Source organism: Aptenodytes patagonicus, chromosome 14 (genome assembly GCF_965638725.1).
Source record: "Aptenodytes patagonicus chromosome 14, bAptPat1.pri.cur, whole genome shotgun sequence".
NCBI classification, from domain to species: Eukaryota; Metazoa; Chordata; class Aves; order Sphenisciformes; family Spheniscidae; genus Aptenodytes; species Aptenodytes patagonicus.
Genome location: NC_134962.1, coordinates 7,145,501 through 7,167,134, shown reverse-complemented (window position 1 = coordinate 7,167,134; position 21,634 = coordinate 7,145,501). Strand labels below are relative to the sequence as shown.

At 42.9% G+C, this 21,634-nt stretch overlaps 1 protein-coding gene across 1 annotated transcript; it reads left to right on the top strand.

Annotated features, from left to right (window-relative positions):
• Positions 1–10,473: 10,473 nt before the first annotated feature.
• On the top strand, positions 10,474–21,606 carry CASS4 (Cas scaffold protein family member 4). Its single transcript, XM_076352407.1, has 7 exons — positions 10,474–10,504; positions 11,129–11,589; positions 14,800–14,904; positions 15,907–16,056; positions 17,875–19,209; positions 20,052–20,111; positions 20,844–21,606. Exons 1-7 carry the CDS (start codon positions 10,474–10,476, stop codon positions 21,255–21,257), a joined length of 2,556 nt encoding a protein of 851 aa, XP_076208522.1. The 3' UTR covers positions 21,258–21,606.
• The last annotated feature ends 28 nt before the right edge of the window (positions 21,607–21,634 follow it).

Here is a 21,634-nt window from a genome sequence, read left to right as displayed (position 1 = left end):
TAAATAGCCAAGAGGAAATACTGGAGAAAATGGTGAAGTCTCCATTTTCCTGGGCCTCAGACAATCAATTTGGGGCTATTCTCAGGGATGCAGTCGGGTGGAAGTGGACTCGATGCCCAGCTTTCCTGGGGAAATCTTAAGAGGTAAAATGTTCTGTCACGGGCAAAATGGTGTCGACCCAGGGAATTCTCACCTCATTTAATGTATTGCCAGTTAGCACAAACTTCTAATCACTGATTCGAGTGATTGAGAAAGAATAAACCATGAACAATTAAGCAAGCACTTAAGTAAGCACCTTTCCTCCCCCTTCCTAGTCTCAACTTGCCTTATTTTTGTGTGGGGTACACTCAGTCCGCCCCAGTTCCTTCAAGGGCACGACGGTGGCACAGGAGGTTGGGGCTGGGGGAAAAGCTCTCCGGCTGCTGCTGCTGCTCCGTGGTTATTGCCCGTTTTCTTCCACTCCTCTGTGCCTCTGTCCCTGCCCTGGCGTGGGACACCCGCGGCCACAGTCCCTTGGGGGGTCCCTGCCCCAGCGTGGGTCACCCATGGTCTGCGGAGGGTGTCCCTGCCCTGGCATGGCAGGGGTCCTCTCTGGGATTAATTCAAGAGAACGTTTAATTGTATTTGAAAGTAGTTTTGTGGTCACAAGTTGTGACTTTGTTACTTGCATTTCTAGATCATTTCAAATGCTGGTAGCACCTGAAAAATTCCAGGGTAGTAAGTGAACGGCTGTTCCTTATCTTCTGCGTGAAGTGGAGTGTTCAAACTGCTGGTTGTAATATAAAAAAAAAAAAAAACCCCGAAGGCATTCAAATGAGCTGCTCTGTGCCAGGAATTCTTTCCCATTTGGACAACTGCCTTAGCTGCCTGTCTGCTCCTAGCCCCAGCCCAGAGGCGTACATTTTGTTGAGAAAGCATTTTCAATTCAGCATTTTCTATTCAAGATGCATTGCTTTTCTAGTTACATGATTGTGGGTTTGGGAGTGAGTGCCTAATTTCGTCTTGAAGCTACCGTGGAAAGAGGAAGGAAAAGACTTTTGCCAGAGAAAAGGCAGCACGTACAAAGAAAAAAACAGTAAAAGTTTGCAAACCCCAAGATATTCACAAATACAAAGCGGTAGAACCTGCGCATTTGCATAAGCATAACCTGGGCAGAGCTGTTGCTGAGCAAATAGCAACTATGGCTAATTTTAAATAACACTTATTTAATAATATTAAAGAATTCTTCTAAATAATCAAAGACACAAAGCCCTTCAGCTGCAGTTAATGTTTAGCTTTCCTCCTCAGGTTTTCTGCCTCTGAAGAGTGGGATTATTTTGCAGTGATTTCCATGACTAGAAAGGAGATCTCTTCAGTTTTCTAGAGACCTGAACATGAAAATTTCGAAGTATATCAAACCAATTCTGAGTTCAAAAAAACAGGAGTAAAAAATGATGCTGCAAAATTGCTTTAAAATCCAATCCTCGCTTTCTGGTTCGTCCCCACTGCCCTGCGTTTTCCTGTTAAGATGCAGTTGCAAAGCAGAAAAGGCATTTCCCGGGGGTCTCTGCAGGAGGGACATCTGTGTGTCCTGCACCAGGCCCTCATTAGCATCAGCAGCTGCAGGCCAGTTGCACCCTGGAGATAATTTTGCTACGTAATTAGCTCCCCTCGTTCCCAATAGCTGCTCTCCTCTGGGGCTCCCGGCAAATGCAGCAGGAGGTGGAAGGAGGCTGGGCATTTGCTCTTCAGGCTTCTAGCCAGACCCTCCAGTGCTCCTGCCTGATCCACTGGACTGGGCTTGGAGAGGAAGGGCTGGGGGAGATCTCATCCTTCTCCTTGGGTGATGGAGTAACAGGGAAATAGGAGACAACAAAATGAAGGTCAATGTAAGTACTGGATTATTTTCCTTCCGTTGCAGTTAATTTAATGGCTTTACTTATTTCATTTGTAGTAGAAGCGTATATAGTGTAAAATCTGCATCTGTCAGGATTGCTTTTCAAAGCGTGTGGTTGATCTTGTTTGCACGTTACTAACAGACCACATGGTCTTAATTTTTAAAATACAATCCAAGTTAAGCTGAAAAAAATGCTTTATCAAGGACAACAGTAGGGTTAAGAAGGGTAAGGTTTTGTACTGTGCATATTAGGCAATAATACGCCTTATTAAAAGGGTTACCATGCATGACCCTGGCTGGCCATTAGGATATCCCTTGCTTTCCATATTTGCCTGGAAATAATGAGCTTAAATGATTAACGCTTGAGTTATACATTATCTCAAAAAAGATTATGTTTTTTTTTACACTGATTACTAGAAAATGAGTAACGGAAATGTTTTAACAACTTGAGTCACTCTTTGATGAAGAAAATGTCAAGTAATTTCAATATGAGTTATGTGAGCCTGGGAAACTCTGTGCACTCTAGGATAAGGATTGACCGCATCCTGCAGTGCTCTTTGCAAAGAGAACTGAAGCTCAAAAGAGGAAAGGAGTGGTGGCAGTGTTTGTTTTTAGATGACTGTTCTGCTCTGGGAGGAGAGGGAAATAAGTGGATGGATCAAATCTATTTTATAGTCATACGTTAATGTTTTTGCCCAGACTTCCAGCACAGCGCACACGCAGACACGTAGCGTTAGCTTGCTTTGTGCTAAGCAGAATTTCTTTGGCTGTGAGACTAACTGGATCTTTCAGCCTGACGTTACAGCTGATCTCTGGCAGCTGTGACTCGGGGCAGGAGCTCCGTGCTCGCCGCGTCCCCTGTGTTACTGACAGGGGAAGGGGCAACGTACAGCTGCCGCGCGGGAGCCGTGATGCTTGCTAGTGACCAGGGCAGGTGAAAAACCATCCCCTTTTCCCAGAGAAAAGTTAACATTTCAGAGAAATGAAGCTTTGTCCAAAAGGGTGATCTTAAAAAAGCATTAATGTTTTTGAGCAGATAACTGCAATGAGAGAGCTGGAGGAAGCGGCAGCCTCTGGGAGTTGTGGTGTTGCTGCCAATTCCTTATGAACCAGAGAACACCCACCCCTGAGCCTCTGCCTCTTCGGCTGCTGCCACTTCTGCCGCGTCCAGGGACTCAGCAGAAACTCCGCCGCAGGTCAGACGGGATGCGGGGATGGCATCCTGTCACGCTCGTGCCCCCAGGAGGAAGCACGTGCAGCAGTCATTGCAAATGAAGAACTTGCAATCTGCTCCTGACAACCTGCCGTAGGAATTTCTTGCCTGTTCCCTGGACAGGCAGAGGAAGGAGAGCAAGGCCCCTGCTCTAATGGGTCCCTGTGAAGCATCCATTGCTTAGGAGGCAGAAGGAGAAAACTTGTACTCATCAGAACTTTCTGTATCTTTAAATCCATGTTTGGAAGTAAATGTTGTAGTAAAATATAATTAAGATACTAAAAGGTTTAGGAAGGTCAAATTTGGTGCACATGGTAAAAAACCTTTGGCTAGCAGGAGGAACCAAAACCCAGAAATACATACATATGCATTTTTTAAATATCAGGACATGGCAGATTATTTTTCCTTTAACTTGGGCATGAGACCACACATGTGAAAATGCTATGAATGGGAATGAAATCCTGATCACACTGGAAACAGTGGGGGTTTCTGTTGGTTTTAACACAGTTAGAATTTGATTAACTACATTTGTGGAAAAAGAGAGTTTGGAGAAAATTAACAGAATCAGCTTGTAATTCCCACCCCTACCTCACTGACTACTGTGAAGCTGCACAATTTCCATCTAAGTGGTTCTGCCTGACCTTTAAAAACTGATGGTTCTTTATTTTATCAAAACCTGATGCTTAGCACCTGGTTGCACCCTCCAAAAATCAGTTAACCCTTTGAATAGGCAATAAAAGTAAGTCCTGAGATCCATTCCTTGTTGAAGCTTGTACAAAAAGATCTGCAACTTCTGTATGACCAGAACACTTATTTTCCAAAAACATGTGAACAAAAAATACAGCAGAAGGACCTTCTGCAAGTCAGAGAAAATGTTGTACATCAAGTGGGACGTGCAAACCCCACGGCTAGAAGGCAGGCACATGCGTGTAGATAAAAGATCTAAGCATTTAAGGTAAATTCTTCTTTCTTCTGTGTATGTTGACCGTGTGAACTCTGTCGACAACTAACTGAATTGGGCAAACCTTAAATTGCCTCTACTATTTAAAAGGGACTTCTCTGGGAAGCCGTGTTCCCAGCTAACCGAGCAATGGAGAGTGTTTATTTCTTCAGCTTTGTTCGGAGGTGAAGAGATTAACTGGAAACAGTTCTGTAAACATGTCAGAGGGTGTCACTGATGCATGAACATAACTGTTTAGCAAACACAACCCGCTGCCTTTAGTTGTATCTTTTTCTTCTCCTCAAATATTTTAAGTCCCATTTTCCTGCAGTAAAAGTGCTTACAGCTATTTTTTAATGTGGAAAATGCAGCTGAGAAATATTTATCTTCATCTACAAAAACTCCCATGATTAAAACAATCTCTTCTTTTAGATTATTTCAATAGGGTTTTTTAAGAAGCAAATTTAAGACAATAGATGAGAAATTTTTTTTTATTTTAAATGCTCTGAAGTACTACAGTACCTATGTATCACGTGAAATAGTATGTAGTAGTGAATTGAAGTTTCCAAATACAAACTGAATGGGAAGGGGGGGTAGAGAAATCGTTTTGGCAGACTTGCAGGCAAGATGCTCAAATTATCACTTGATAATCGTGAAGGATTTTTCTAGCAACATTTGCGTATATTTTATAAGGACAGGTTTTTTTCTGTTGCATAGTACTATAGCCTGAGGATAGCGATTGGGGTAGGAGGGGGATCAGGAGATCTTGGTAATAGTGGGATTTTTTTGCCTTAGCACAAATACTTATGGTGTATATACAGCACAGATGTCGGTCTGTGCGAATACTCCCATTTTGAGGTTATAGAATTTTATATTATAGAGTTGTACAATTATCAGCTTTACTGACTCTTAATTAAAAATTTTCCCTCTCTTCATTAATAAACATGAGTTAGCAGCTTTCATTCCAAAGACTCCCAAGGGCTGTTAGGTTTTACAGTGGGAGCATTGCTGGATAAGGATACACAAACAATAAAGCTGCAAAAAGTCCGATTTGTGTAACATCTGATCTACACTCCAATAAAAGGAGACACTTCCAGCTACACGAGAACTTTTCTTCACACCTAAGTTAACTGAACCTGTGTTACCAGAGGCCTTACACTGTAAATCCATTCAGTATGGTCGGCTCAATATATGTGACTAATTTGCATTGCTCTAAGGCAGTCACGGACTCTGCATGGGGGAGAACAGTGTCTCGGGAAGAGGTTGCAACCTCTGTTTTTTAGGTCTGTGCTCTGTCATCGTCTTGTTCAAATCTGCTTAGTGAGAGAAGAGTAACAGCGCTGTCTGCCGAGGTGCTTTCTCATGGGGCGATGAACTGGCTTTTAAGATGTTCTTTGTCTTAGGAGATTTTTTTTCAGGGCTGCTGACGGGGAAGAAGCAACAAATGTCAAAGAGGGAAAAACACTTTGATCTCATCTGTGTTGTTTCAGTGCTTATTACATGTTGGTTATTGTAAGGACACATTAACGAGATCGCGTAAAGTAACGAAGAGCTATACACAGCTGGCCCTAGATGGCATTTTGTGGATGACAGTGTTAGACAGCCAGTTTCCGCTCCTCTGGTAATAAAGAAAAAAATGCAGATCCCATTGGCCCCAAAGCACAGCTTCCTCCTAGCTAAGCATCCCGTAAGGTCTCTGCGATCCTGGGAATGCAGCACTTGTTTATAGTTAACGGCAGGTCAGAGATGCTTCTGCTTACATGATAGAAAGGGGCTGCCACAGTGATTCTTTACATCTGTCCTAGACAGCTGAAAGGGTAGATAGGGCCCGATTTCTGACAAATAGCCCCGCGTTAGATGAGCCAGAACCTGTACTACAAATAACCTCGCTCCATGTAACTGGAGGCAGACTTGGCAGACCTTGGCTATCTCTGCTGTTGGATCAAGCGCTCGCCTGCCATAAACCTCCTGTAACTTTTGTCTATAAAACTGCTCCTACTGTTACTGGGATCACAAATCAATTGGCTGGGATGAGTGCTCTTAAAAGTGCCTCAAAACAATTGAGATTTCTTTGGAAAGCAAATGGGAACAGCTTTGGCATCCAGTGGCTTCTCAATAACTCTGTTTCTTAACACGAGCAGATGGAGCCTGTAGGAGACTGAGCTGCCGAGCTGGCTGTGGGCAGGATGCTGGTAAGGGACAGGGCACAAACGGGAGAGTAGCGGTTCCTCACCCAACCTTGCAGTGCTTTGGTTTACTCAGTATGGCCATACCCTCCTCGTGGGAGTATTGCTAGGGGTTTAATCCCAGCGGAACACGGACATAACCAATCTAGCTTTCATAACTGACCCAGCTCAGTGGCTCCAGCAGGTTTCTTCTAGCGCCGTGGGATTCAGTACCACCTCAAACTCCACTAGAAAATCAGCTGACCTATAGCAAGCGCTTTGCCGGAACTACAGCACTTTCCAGTACTGGAGCCAGCTAGTTCAGTGCTTGCTTTTAAGTGTATCCTATAAAACAGCTAAACACATCAGCACCTGTGATGCTAGGCATTGCTGCGGGTTTGTTACAGTTTGTTTTACCAGTATTAGGCTGATCTTCAACATCTGTTTCAGTATCCTGGGCTAATATTTGTTGAATCCACAAAAAACCTAATGGAGCCTATATGAACAGTATTGCCTACATTCTTTTGGCGATAACACTACATAAAAGAAATGCTTCACAGGTGTCCTCCACAGCAGCCCTGGTGTGATCAGGTCCTGAGAGGCTGGGCGAGCAACCAGAATGCTTGGAAAGGAAACAAGAAATACAGGGGACTTAATAGTCCTGTAAAATAGAAGAGCAAAGGAGAACACGGAGCAACACATAAAGGCAGACCTGTTTGACCTGTTGTTTTTACACCTTGTGAAAATGTTCCTCCTGTGTTTTTAGGGAGACTAGAATTCAGCAGAAAAATGAAGTTACTTCAGTGGTATGGTGCTGCTTGTATTGGTTTTTCAATGTATTGCTGCAACTTTCTGCCAGGCTGCAGGCACTGAAAATACACAGAAGAGTCTGTTCAGGGAAGATGCTGGTGGGGGGTTTTTGTTTTGTCTTAGTGGTTTGTTGTTGGTTTTGTGGGTTTTTGTTGGTTTTTTTTTTTTGCATCCTCATACTGCACTGCAACAAGACGCTGTCTTTTTGAAAGTTTTGCCTGGGACCTTCCTGTAGTTTGCTCATCACAAACTACTAATGTATTCTGTGTTACACATTTCTACCTTTTATAAATTCCTTCAGAGACTAGTTCCAAGTCAAAAGGATAAGAAATCTTCATTAAAATACCTCCCTAAGTTTCTCTACCCTTTTTAAAATGCACTGAAAAATGCCACCAAGGGCTGCAAGCCAGTTAGATCACTAATGCCTTTCACTGTCACCTGGAATCGTATCTCTGCCGGTGGCTGGCCTGTTACGCCAGTGACGGGCTGGTACTCCTGAAAGAAAATCATGAAAAATTGAATGATGTTGCTGTGCGCTTATGCCATACTGAAACTGAGAGTGGATGGAAAAGATTCGCTCTCCAACTCTATAGTACTGACCACGTGTCCTGAAACTTGAAATTTAATTTAGCACTGCCTTAGGTGGAAGAACCTTTTCTTTTCTTTTTCTTTTCTTTTTCTTTTCTTTTTCTTTTCTTTTTCTTTTCTTTTTCTTTTCTTTTTCTTTTCTTTTCTTTTCTTTTCTTTTCTTTTCTTTTCTTTTCTTTTCTTTTCTTTTCTTTTCTTTTCTTTTCTTTTCTTTTCTTTTCTTTTCTTTTCTTTTCTTTTCTTTTCTTTTCTTTTCTTTTCTTTTCTTTTCTTTTCTTTTCTTTTCTTTTCTTTTTTCTTTTTTCCCTCTGCTGTTTGAGCGCTCCGCTGAGCTGCAGAGGTCTGACAATCTTTCAATTCATTCATGTTCTGTAGTCTGGAGGTTGTGGCCTGTCTCTATCACTTCTCTATTTAAGGTCTTGAATTGTTTGGTTCCAGCCCTACGGATAGGATATGAGATGATCTATAAACAGATTTGTTGTTCTAGCTAGGTCAGGTTTTCCAAGGTGTCCTATATTTTTTTTGTGTTTTTTTTAATCCCCTGCTTGGCTTGCAATTGAGATGATTTCAAAGGTTCCTGGGTGTTCGTGCTGCCTACAGATGCGAGCCCACATGCCCTATTTTGAGCTCCACAAATCGGAGACCACCTTTCAAAATTTGAACCACTGTGTTCTGCTTTGAATTGGTGTCGCGCTGTGGGCTACTCGCCCTTGGATGTTTGCACAGCTTTATTGGCAAAACCAAAGCAACGTGTGCTGCGCTTCAAGCAAAGAGACGCCTCTGTTGAAAAGGTTTGTGACTTTCATGGTGTAAGTTTAAAATTTAACTTTTCATTCAGTGTGGGTGCCCCTGAATATATTCATCTGACCTTGCCAAATGAAACATTGGTCAGTTGAGTTTTGGTCAGTTGAGTTTTGACAACCTTTCTGTGGAATACCTTTGCTGTTGAATGGAGCTTAGACCTCCCTGTTGCTTTCACTGACCTGGCTGTTCTCTCGCTTCACTCGTTTTGCAGCAAAGCAGACCTAGCAATGTCTAGGAAAAGGAGAAACAATTCCAATAATCTCTGCTAATACTTGCTGCAGTCATGTTTTATTGTTGCTGAAGTATCGCTGATGAGAAGAGTACCTCCACTCCGCCTAACTTAGGTTGTAGTCTACAGTAATTATTTGCAGAAATTCTCACTGACATGTACAGGCCAAATTCTGACCTAGTGGAAATCAACATATTTACTCTAAAACAAATGAGATTTGGAATTAGACTTGCGTAGCTTCATACATTGATTAATTAAAGAATTAGGCCCTATAATGTGTTTAGTATGCTGTTTCCACAGGAAAGAATTAGCTGGGGAAATGTCAACATTTAGATGCCTTTTAAAACCATAGCGTGAACCAAATTTTCCTCTTATTTGTGTTGGTGCAACTAGGAAGGACGGTCTTGTTGTCTAATGCACTAGACAGGGGCTCAGTTCCTGAGTTCGGGCTTCCTGGCTCCACCACCGATTTCCTGTGTGCGCCTGGATAAGGCTCTTCACATTTCAGTCGCCTGTTTGCAAAAGGGGGAGAGTGTCCCTCTGCCCATCCTCTGCAGGTCTGAAGAAGAGGGTCTGTCTTTCAGCGCGTCTGTACGGTGCCCAGCAAGAAGGAATCGAATGTTAAGCCAGATCTAGAAGTGTTGCTGATGAATAATAGGAAAAGTTGGCTGTTTTCCTTTTTTTACAACTGCAACAACGTCGTGTGAAGCCCAAACCCACCCTGGGCTGCACTCTGTGGTGGGATTCCTGAAGGCCTGGCTTCAACACAGGTGGTTCAGAGCATTTGGCATTGTCCAAATAGAAAGTGGGCTCCCACGTTCAAGGCAAGAAGACTATTTTAACCAGGCTATGACATAAGGTAAATGGGACTGTTGTTCATCTCCAGCAGCTGCTGATGGACAAGCCCATGTATCATAAGAAGGCCATTGTTCATGGCCGCCCTGACAAAGAAATGCATGCTGCTAACAACAGGCCACTTCCATCAGCTGAGCTGACAAATTGGTTTTCTTCTGCTGCAACTTCAAACCAGCTGTTGTTTTACAGCAAATGCTCTGGACAAAAATACAAGGCATCACGTTTCCTATTTGGGTACTATCTCTTTGGACATTACTTGCACTTTCTGATAAGAAACTAATGCTGAAACACAGCCAGTGTCCCGCTGACCAGGAAGCAGTCAGTCTCATTTTAAAGCTGAAAGCAAATGCTGTCTTGTACTGAAAAACACTACGTCCACAGCGCGCTCTATGCCTTGCACAAATGCCTCAGGTGAATAAAGCTACCTGCTGCTACTACTTTTCATTCTTTTAACTGTCATCTTGTAATGAGTAAGCAAATGCGCAAAATAAATATGCTAAAAATAAAATGTGGTGACCTACATGCTCGTGGGTGCCAGAAATTTATAGGCTTCATCTGAGACAGGTAGGGCTGCCCTGTGGTGAAGAAGCTGGGAAATACGAACATTTGCTGTCTCAGATCTTCTGTGATCTTAGGGAAGTTGCTTGCTCTATTCTTGCTTGGTTTCCTGTCTAAAAAAAATTTACAATAAGAGCACTCTATGAAGATGCTGAAAGATATACCGGAGACAGAAGTATTTGGATACAGGCGATGTCTGTGTGATGGAGAGAAACACAGACACTGTTTACAGACACTGTTTCAGGTGTGCTTGCCTGAAGATAAGCTCACAAACGTACTGACCTGCCATGAAGACTTACCCGCCAGCAGAGCTATTTGTTTGGTGTCACTCTGTGCACAGTTAGATTTTTCCCTGAGCTAATGTGTCACATAAATCGTTAGCCTGGGATGCTCTGAATCAGTAGGATCCAACTTTCTAGCCTGGGGTGGACAGGGATGCAGCTAGCTGGAGTCTGGGTCTTCACAAGTACTGCAGCCCACTGCTGCCCTTCAGCAGTATTTCTGCCACTGGTGTTACCGCTGGGCACTCATTAACCCCCTTAGCATTGATGTTACTGAGAGGTCTGTCTTCATAAGGCTCTGAGAAAAGAAAAAGTTTGAAGGAAAATAAGCAAGGTTGGGTTTGTTCTTTTTTTTTTTAGGTAAGAAATAATTAGCCTTTTTCATGTACAGTTGAACTCCTCAGATAAATTGGGTAGTAGTCAGGAAGGCATGAGTTTTATTTTTGGATGGGTGATGCATTTTCTCTGCAGTTTCTGACAAAGAATTCACAGAATGCCAGTGGGAAAAACTACCTATTTTTCATATAGGGATGTTCATAAGTAAGAAGTCTAAGTAATTAATGTTAGCGGTGCTTTTCAAGAGCCTCAGGGGGAAAAGGTGGTGAAGAAACATATTGCGGTATTATTATTATCTATTTCTTTACTGCACTGAAAATAGCAGACACAGACTGCAAACATTTAACTCTCTGAAACCAATGCTCTGAGAAATGTTGTTTAATGTGAAAATGGGTGGACTTGAATTAAATTGAAATTAAGGTGGAGATAAACACCAAGCCAGAAACTAATTAACATTTTTGCTGATGTAACAGCGCAACGCTTATGTTTTTTCCTCTCTCTCCAGAATACCCTGGCGAAGGCGCTGTATGACAACAAAGCGGAGTGCTCCGATGAGCTGGCCTTCCGCAAAGGAGACATCCTGACAGTTCTGGAGCAAAATGTCATTGGCAGTGAGGGCTGGTGGAAATGCTCCCTCCACGGCAGGCAGGGCCTGGCCCCCGCTAACCGCCTCCAGCTCCTCGACGCCTCTCAGGCTGTCCTGCTGCCTCCTTCCACCCCGAGTGACTCCGCAGAGTCGCCAGCGAGCCAACAAAACATCTACCAGGTTCCCTCCATCCCCAAGCCTACCGTCTTGTCATCTACCTATGAGAAGATGGAGGGGTGGGTTAAATCTCCAGCTAGGGTGTCTACCATACCTGCGCAAAGAATATATCAGGTACCAGCCTTGGCTGCACAGCTGCTCAGTGAAAGGACCCAAAGCTCAAGAAACCAGGTAAGAATATAAGCAGCTATAATAGTAACAGAAGTTATTATTAAAACTATCATTGGGAGTGGGAAAATAATAAAGGCTGTTGGCCTGAGCATTTCAGTGGAATTTGCAGCAAAGCCATTCTAATAAATGGTGTTTAGGAAACTCCCATCAATTCTACTACAGTTTACAGCATTATGTGAGAAATGCTGCTCTGGGCAGCAGATGAGAGTCTCTATATTCTGTAGTCCCTCACTTCTTCTGACAGTTTAAAGCAGCTGTAAAATAGGGCAGGAAGTACAGAATACAGTATTTGTTTGGAAGAATCTAGAAATGATTTACAAACCTACCCCAAAGTTAAAATAACAAGACACACAACTTTCTCCTCTGATGGTCTACAGTATGCGTCCATCCAGAGTCCTCTGGGCACATGTGGGGTCTTTGCATCCAGCTGCACAGGAAGATGATTTGTAATTAAAAAAAAAAAAAAAAAATCACCCTTTGCTGTGTGATTGCTGCCTTTGGTCTAGATCCTGCTATTTCCAGTGCCTCAGCAAGCTCAGAGTGCTGCTGCATCTCTCTTCTGCTACTCAAGGTTGTCACTACACTTGCACAAAGAAGCAGCACCTACTTTAGACATGCTGGAGGATACAGGGTTTGGTTGTGTAGCCTGAATCAATCTCTCTCCCAGCCTGTTCTTGCTGCTGCTGAGACAGTGACCAGGGTGCGTGGGATGAGAGCAGCCACCCGTCCCCCCAGTTACGGAGGGCAATTGCAATCCTAGCTTACCAGGGTTTCACTACAGCTGCCTGGCCTGGCCTCTTCTTTCTCCCTGCTCCTTGCGTTGGGCGTTCAAATGAAACATGTAAGTGGAAAATGTACTTTGACTAAATGTTACATCAAGTGTCTTAAAAAAAAAATTGTGCTTTCTTCAGCATAAAATGAATGGAGAATCTTTCACAATCAAAGGTAAATAGAGCAGGTGTGGAAGGAGTTCAAGTACAAGTTTTTGTTCAGTCCCATGAGCTTTTCAGCCCTGGGTGGCTCTTCATTCCGTGTACGAAAATCACGTTGGAAATGTTAATTGGAAAAGGAAAGAAATTCAGCCCGGAACTGTATAGCCTTTTAGGCTGATTTAATGATCATTTGATTTATGGGACTCGGTCAGGCAGCTTCCATCCCACTGTGCCGAAAGGCAAGTTATGGAAACCGAGGTGCTGGTTCCTCCTGTGTGGCAAATGGGTGCTGGAAAACAGACAAACTCGGTATATCTCTGGTGACTGAAACCTAATTTTCAGCACTGCAGCTGCACATTCAGCCTTTGTGTACAGCTACCATAACTGCAAGCTCAAACTGAGTAATAGCTACAAAAGACCCTTTTGCACTTGCTGTGATCTGATTTCTCCACATTCCTAATCCTAAAGAAGGCATTTGCAAATGGAATGTGAGATTGATACAAATTTTCCATGTTGTGCCAGCAAATCAGGCTGAAAATGTCGTCTATTATTCTTTATCTGAATGAATGGCCCAACAGAAGAGCTCCTTGGCTATTCCTGTGTCTCCGTCACTTCATGAGTTTGTATACCTAAGCCTTGTTTACGCTAACAGAGGGGAGGGGAAAAAAAAAAAGTCCAAGCCTGCTTTTAATATTTAGAAGTTCAGATTTGCCTGAGCTGCCTCTTGCACAACATCACAGCTGTTGCTACACCAACTGTACCAGGGTGGTCACAAGCCATGGCGAGGCTCAGGGGTGAACAGCCTGTGCGAGGGCAGAACGAACTGCAGTGCTCCGGACCGCCCCGTGTAGATCCTATGGGACAACTGGCAAAGTTCCTGGCATACTCAGCTGTCCTCTGAGCAGCTGGGTAAAGCCACTGTAAGTCTTTGAGGGAGCTGATTGAAAGCAATAAAACAAAACAAAATCCCTCAAAGCCTGTGGGCTTTCACCCTATAGAAAAGCCTTGTCACTTCTTTATTTGTTGCCTAATACACAGGGCACCTTCTTGCTTTACGGTGACTGCAAGTACTTTGAAATAATTTGTTCTCGAAGTGGTAGTAAGGTATGGTATTCAGTGAGTTTCCTTTTTGCTATATATTGAGTAAGATTTGTCCATCTGAAAACAGACCTGGGCTAAGGATGGCTTTCTTGGTACCACTTACCTTTTACCCTTTCTACTCAGGAAAGTCTCTTTTCTGCCTCTGCAAGCAACATGGCTCGTATCACAGAGCGCTAAGGGGATTTGTGTTCACTCATCATTCCCTTTCCTCAGATGAGAGCTAAGAGCTTTCGCAAAGACAAAGCAAGCAGTTGTAAAGCTGGAGTCTTGTTCCTCTACCATATTTCCCCTAAATTTAGTCACTACAACGCTCACTTACATGATGGAGAACGCTACCTCCAATTTTAAATAATTTATTGTAACACAGCGGTGTTTCTGTGGGTCAGTAGTTTACAATACTCCATTTATAAACTAGCTGTGCAGAGCCAGGCTAAACCCATGCTAAATGAACAAAACTCCATGTTTTTGGGGTTGATCTTAAAAAAAAGTCCTTTCCCAACATTCATATTTTGGTGTGTCAACTAATTGTCCTACAGATCTGGTCATAGCTCTTAAAATGATGTTTTAAGCAAACAGGAGAATTAATCTGTAATTGACCTAAATAACATAACTCCCATATCGGGCTTCTGTTTATGGAGCTGGACAGGACATCAAGGTAACTATGTTTACTCCTTCCAAATGAGTCAGTTTTTCATTACTACAGAATAACACATCTCAGCCTGTACCCTTTTGCTGCTCTTCGTCCCACTAAATGTGGCTTGACCTAATGGCTCTGTGAGACTGGAGAAGTAGAAATTCCCCCGCTTTCTTTTTTTAGTGGTTCTGCTTTTGGGTAGTCTAAAGATTTAAGTGATAACTGAAGCTGGATTTTCTCCGAATCTTTTCCCTCCCTTGGTTAGTAAGGCAGATCATCTTTGATTTGTATGTACCAAATCTTATCTTATCTGAAATAAAGCAGAAACGCTGTCAAAGGAGAATTACAGGGAAAAAATGCCATGCCTGCTTCTAAGGTCAGTTCCTGTCTATCACCATCAGTGAAAAGCTGAAAGGTTTTTAATCACTTAAGAGTGATTACTCTAACGGTGGCCTATTCAACCAGTTGAGTTTTCAAAGATGTCCTGAGCTTACTGCTCACTGCAGCTTTCTCATTATTGGTTTTTTTCCCCCCCCCTAAAAGCACCTGCTTACTCTCCCGAGAGCGTGCTGGGCTTCAGTCCCAAACATCAGGAGTGAAGTGTATGATGTTCCATCCGCACAGCGTCGGGAGTCCTTACTCACGCAGGTGAGTCCTGCCATGGTCCCCCCCCATGCAGCTGGGATCCTGTAGGACCTCAGAACAGATTTTAAGGTAAATTCTAGTGCTTCCCTGATTGCTTTTTGTAAAACTTGGCAGAAAACCATATATTTTTAGGGAAGTTCAAAACCTAAAGCAGTTTTCTTTTGAAGTTGCTAGATATTTAGAGAAATATGTCTTAAATTTGGTACATTTCTAATAAATGCTTTCAGTTTTACTATTACTGAGTTCCAGGGCACAGATGAATTCTCAGTATCAGAGCGTCAGCCTCTCTGCCTTGGTTTATCCATCAGGAAATGTGCTTTGTCTCTGTATCATTACAGAAGAGTCACTAGTGCATGTACAAAAAGAAACTAAATGTCTCCCACACCACCCGCCTCCTGGGCATGAAAATGTAAGGGATTAGATCATGTAACCATGACGCACTCAGGGTAAGGGCAGTATGTCGATTGCATCTACCACTGAAGTATCCTGTTACATGATCTTGCTCTTGATATCTTGCTTCCCTGGGGAGAGCGAATGTCATCACATTTCCTCTATGTCTCGCTGCAGCCTGTGCAGGTCACTCAGCTGGGACAGACGCCAGGCCCCATCCCATCACCTACCACACAAAGGTGTGTGTGGGACTGGAGCACGTCCACGGAGCCTCCCCACACACCCTACGCTCTCTGGCAGTGCAGGGTTGAACCCGCTCAAATTCATTTATTATCAAGTTATCCACAGATGACGTTGTGTCACCCACTGCGTAAGCGGGGTGATCCCTGCTCAGACCCAAAGCCAGGCGTGTAGCTGGCGGCTGCCTTGCACCACCTAGCGCCCACCGCCCTCCCGTGCAGGGCTCCAGCAGCTCTCCAGCAGGTTGAGTTTGGCCCACGCTGTCCAAACTAGGAGCTACGCCGTATATGACCCGAAAGCCTTTGACTCCACTGAAGTCTTCAGTGGGCTTTCCAAAGGATTGAAGCCAACCTGGTTTTCTTCCCCTTTGATCAGAGCGGTGCCACTCCACCAACTGCACGAAAGGGCTCTGTGCTGGTCAGATCCACCGAGTGTTTCCAAGAAGAGCAGAAGCAGCTTTACAACATCCCCTCCGGCCCGGAAACGGCAGGAGCTGTTAACCGGAAAGACTCGCCAGTGGGTAACGTAAGTAAGACTTGTTGGACACAAGAGAATAATCTCTCATTACTACGACGCTGGGCATGTGTGCTGAACCTCCCCCAAGGTGATCGCGGGGATAAGACCAGCACACCTTCAGTGCAGTACTTTGTCCTTCATATTAAAGAGACAAATACTACCTGGCTCCGGGACAGTCAGGGTACCTGCCAGGACTAGGACTACCACTGCATTTGCGTTTGCTTTTTAGACTGCAGGCAACAAGATCTCTTGCCTTAACTTCTTTTTATGACAGCGTGAAAAGCAAATTCAATACCCTACATTCTTGAATGTCTGTTTGTAATATTTAAGCAGATAGAAACTACCTGTCCCCATTCCGTGCAGCACTCTGCTGCCACCTTTTTTGGGAGTGGAGCACACCTGGCTTTGGGGGGGGCGGGAGCAGGCTTCCCATCTCTTCCCCACTGTTTGACAAGTACCGTCCAGAAGAAAGGGCTGACCTGAAATTTCACAACAAAGAAAATGCCTCGAGTGAAACTCTGTTAGTTGAGTGCCAAATATTTTGGGTTTTCTGAATGGCTTTAGGATCCAAGAGAATTTTGACAGGCTCCTTAGCACACGTGCCCAGGGCTGAGGTGCAGGATCTCGGGGCAGACCATCCCAGCACAGGAAATCTGAGGCTTCCTGGTTTTGTGGATTTAAAGAGAAGTGCCGTAGGTTCACGGCTGCCCCGCGGCTGGAGAAGCCAGTCTTGCACAGAGTCTGTTCAGCAGTGACAGTAGGACTGGGGCGCTGGCATATGAGCAATTGCTCGTTGAAGCTGGCATTCCTGACATCCTCGTGGCTGTTAGCAATCATACAGACCAGCTGCAACAGCCTGGGAGCAGATTTCCTTTCGGAGACACGGTTTATCATTGCTTGCAAAATCAAATTTTCTTAGAATTCTTTGTTCCTGGACAATCTGGAAAATTCTGGCTTTGGTCTGAAACACGCTTGTCTGGGCTCCCCTTCTCGTGCACGTTTTCTGCAGATGGGGAAGCCTGACCTGGCCAGTTCTTTCCAAAATTTTTATTGCATAGTGGTACCTTCGATTGTTTCTTGTTGCTGCATATTCCTATAGCTCCTTACACTTCCTCATGCTTGTGCTTCGTGCCTGTAAGGCATCCAGGTACAATCTGTCCTGAAGTGCCTGTTGGTATTAGTCCGGACTTTCTTACACAGGAAGCGGTCTTGCATTCGCATTTTCCAGCGTACAGACTTCAGCCGTGCACATGCACGCACACTTCTAAGGCATTGGGCAAGAACTGTATCTGTCTGAGCAAACTTGTGTCAAGTAAAAATTTAAACTCGTTGCACTTATTTGAGAATGGTCAGTTGTGTCTGTTGGCGATTTATTTTTTTTGTCAGGGTATGCATATGAATGTGGGTGGGAATATTGGAAAAACAAGTGTTTTCTTATGCAGAGGCTAATAAAATCTTACCTCCTTCCTTCTGTAAAACTGAGTGTTTAACGTTACCTACTAATAAACTGGCATTTCACTTTTCTTGTAGCCATTTCGGAAAACTGTGAAAGTTTCGCACCCCAAAGGAGTCGGGGAAGAGCTCACAGATTTCACTGGCTGGGGACACTGCTGTATGATTTAATCACCCATGCTCAAAATATTTTAACCTTCATATATGCCGCTTGTGCATTTTAGAAAGAAAATAAAAATTATGGGCTAGCCTTTTTGTGGTGCAGTTCCATTGACGTTACTGGAGTTGCATGCATTTGCATGCCCTGAGAACTGAGTTTTGTTTCTTATTTCTTGTATAAAACACTGCTTATAAATCCTGTGTGCTCTGTTGCAGTTATATGATGTCCCTCCCAAAAGAGAGACTGATGTTTCAGAAAATGAATCTCAGAAAAAGTTCTGGGGCCATTACAATACCTTGCCAAATCCTCGAAAGTCAGAATGGATTTATGATATTCCGGTATCACCTGAAAAAACAGGATTAAACCAAAACCCACCTGGCCATTCCTTGGAGAACCAGGTGCTGTACAATATACCACCAGCCAGGTACAAGGCACTGACAACAAATACTGAAAGCAAAGTTGTAAATCCACAATTATATGATATTCCACCAACACAACGGAAACTAACGTTTCCAGATATCCATCTCTATGATGTTCCATCCTCGCGGGACGTGCTCCTTTTGCCACAAAATGGTAGCTGTGATGTACCCCCAAGTTTCCTGGCTCCAAAGGCTGAGAATCAGATCTCTGAAGAGAATGTTTATGATATTCCAAAAGGTTTGCCCACCGCTTTGCAGTCCAAGAAAGAGATGGAAAAAAACAGCGATAGTTCTGGAGACCAAGCATACAGTGCTCCTCCACAGCTCTCAAGAGATGCCAAATTAGAACAAGACAGATTATCTCTTTCTAGTGTGGACAGCAGAAGCAGCACACTCTCTACATCCTCAAACTCTTCTGCTGAGTCTTTTTCTATGTCATCATCAGAAGAGCCTGCCAAAGAAGTTAAACTGGACCTTGAGGTAGCCATAGAGACACTGACTAGATTGCAGCACAGTGTATCCAGCTCGGTTGCAAGTTTAATGATCTTTGTGAGCAGTAAATGGAGATTACAAGAGCACCTAGAGAAAAGCATTGAAGAAATCCATAGAGCAGTCGATCACATAAAAGTATCACTGGGAGAATTCTTGGCCTTTGCTCAAGTCGTAAAGGTAAATGCCTCTTACCTCACTGACAACAACCTTCAGACCAGAATTAAAAAACAGCTAGAAATTCTTATGAACTCATTCAAAATCTTAACAGAAACAAGAGAAGCTCTAAACAACTGCAGCTGGTCACTAGAGGCTTTGGTCCTCAGGAAACCTCAGAACAACCCAGATGATCTTGATCGCTTTGTTATGGTAGCCCGCACAATTCCAGATGACATCAAGAGGTTTGTATCCATCATCATTGCTAATGGAAAGCTTCTCTTCAGAAAGAACGAGAAGGAACAAGAAATGAAGCAATCAAAAGTGAACCCAGAATACAAAATGGCAAAACAAATCACAGTGCCGAGAAGGATAGAAATAGATTCACTTCAAAGAAATGCTCCTGATAAACCCAACCAAAGTCAGGTCTCTTCCGAGAAACCAAAAGAAAATGCCGCCGAGGACTGTGATTATGTTCAGTTACAGGTTAGTGTAACTGGATTTTGCCATCTATATTCCTGATCGTTTGCAGACATTAAGCTATTAGCGCTATTTTGTCTTTGCACTAGTGCCAAATTCAGTTTGCGCGACTTCCTATTTTCCAGACTTTATGTGAATTCAGGATTTTGTTAGAGTCCTAGATGGCATATGTAGAATGATCAGTAATTTCAAGTAATAAAGAGAACTGGCACTTGAGAATTTACCCAGGCAGCCAGCCAGCCAGCACTGAGAAAAGGTTTTTAGCTTGCCCACTTAAATTCATTTGAGAGACAGCTTTTAGCTGGGGGTTAGCAATTTGTTTCTTCTCTTCTGGCTAGTAGTTCTCTTCTTGCCAGTACATTTTGTTTGTTTGACTCTGACATGACTATACAAGAACTGTTAACTTTCTAACCTGAGGTGTATTGGAAAGCATGATTTCATAGAAAATTTTCTAATTTAACAAATTAAACTCTTACTGTGAATTATCAAATTTATTTGTTAGAATAATTTTGGATGTTTGTTAGAATCATTCTCCGTAGAAGTACTGAAATGTCTACTAAGAATATAACTCTCTTGGTTTCACAAAGAAATGCTGGCTTGTCCTTAGAATTTAGGAAATGTTATGTTTTGTTGATGTTGGTTTCAGTCTTAGATCTTGCAGGATCAGACGCTAAATTTTTAGTAGGAAGAAACCTACAGTTGCTTCTAATAAATGTACCACTGTTGTCCGTAACGTGAAGGCTGCATAGCAAGTAGTTGTTTCCCCCTGAAGTAAGAGAAAAACACATCTATATTTAAATATTCTATGTAAACCATTTCAACTTTGCTTTCATTTTGATTTGTAACAGGCACAGAAAATCATTTCAGGTAAAGAAGTAGCGAAGAAGAGTACAGATTCAAAACCAAAGGTATTTCTGATTTTTGAAAACTTTTACTTATAAGCACTTCTAGTCCCCAATTTCTGTGCTTGCTAAAATTCAAAATAATTTGCGTTTGGATGCGCATATCTATACATAGAGATCTATTTGTTTTCTCATAGTTCATTTGCCCAGAACTAGTTCTTAGAATTACTGCTGAAAATCCGTGCAAAACATTTATTTTCCTCAAATGTAACAAACTACTCTAGTTTAAAGTCATACCATTTATTTGCTTGCCTTTGTGTATCATTGGGGATAAGGCTGTGAGAGTTAGAATTTCAAAATACCTTGTCATGCACCGGTATAAGGATCGAGACTCTTGTTATTGTAGAGTTTTAATCATTCATATCCCTCATGAAGTCAGCACCATTAAAGATCAAGTCTGAATGTTTTGTACTATCTGAAAGCTTGAAGTCCAGGCTGTGTAAAGGATTGATGTTTAGCTACAGCACTCTGTGTGCTATCCATTATTAAAATTGTGTTCAGTGAAATGTGTTTGGGGAAAGGGCTATCAGGAGAAAATACCACATTGCAGTCCAGTACTTTATGGAAAGAGAAATGATTGTAAAAGACTCCTGGGCTGGGGCAATTTGGAGACTATTAACTAATAAAACTCCCTGTAAGTGAAGAAATGTGTGAAGAATATAGGGTAGAACAAATAAAGAAACAATCAGTGTTCCATCAAGCTGAGTCTATCTTTTTTTTTTTTTAACCTTTTTCCAGGTTTTGCCATCTGCAAAAAAGACTGTAATTCAAAGCAAGCAGGACTCTGCAAAGAAAATCGCTCTCCCAGAACACTGTAAGCTGTGTTTTGGTGCACTTCACAAGGCAATTGGTGTATTTACTAATAGCCTGAGCAGCAACCAGCCACCCGAAGTCTTCATATCCCACAGCAAATTGATCATTATGGTGGGACAAAAGCTAGTGGATTCTCTCTGCCAGGAAACTCAAGAAAGAGATGCTCGGAATGACATTCTCCACAGCAGCAGCCGGTTTTGCAGCCTCTTGAAGAATCTGGCTCTCGCCACCAAAAACGCTGCAATACAATATCCAAACGCAGATGCCATGAGGGAACTTCGGGATCAAACCGAGGAGCTGTCTAAGTACACGCAGCAGTTTAGAGCAATGATGGAATGAAAGACGCTTCGCTGTTTTTACAAATTCTCCATTCTTGTTGCTCCTTTGGCGTGTGGCGGCCAAAGGGGGCAAAAGCAGCTCAGTGATGCCAATTTTCAGTCACCTCTAAGAACTCCTGCCGGGCAGTTCCCTGGGTGCACTGTTAGCAGGTCAAGATCCACACAACAGCAGATGCAGAAGAGGATTTGTGGAATTAAATCTGTACTTTCTTATCCATTGTTCAGATCCTGCCTGAAAATGTCATCATCTTAGTGGCTGGGCAGGAATGTTTGCTGTGTATTAGGGCAAAATTATTTTATTATCTGGCTGGGGTTTTTTATTTTTTTTAATTTCTATATAGGTCAGATATATATTTTTTTCCTTTTTTTTTTTTCTAT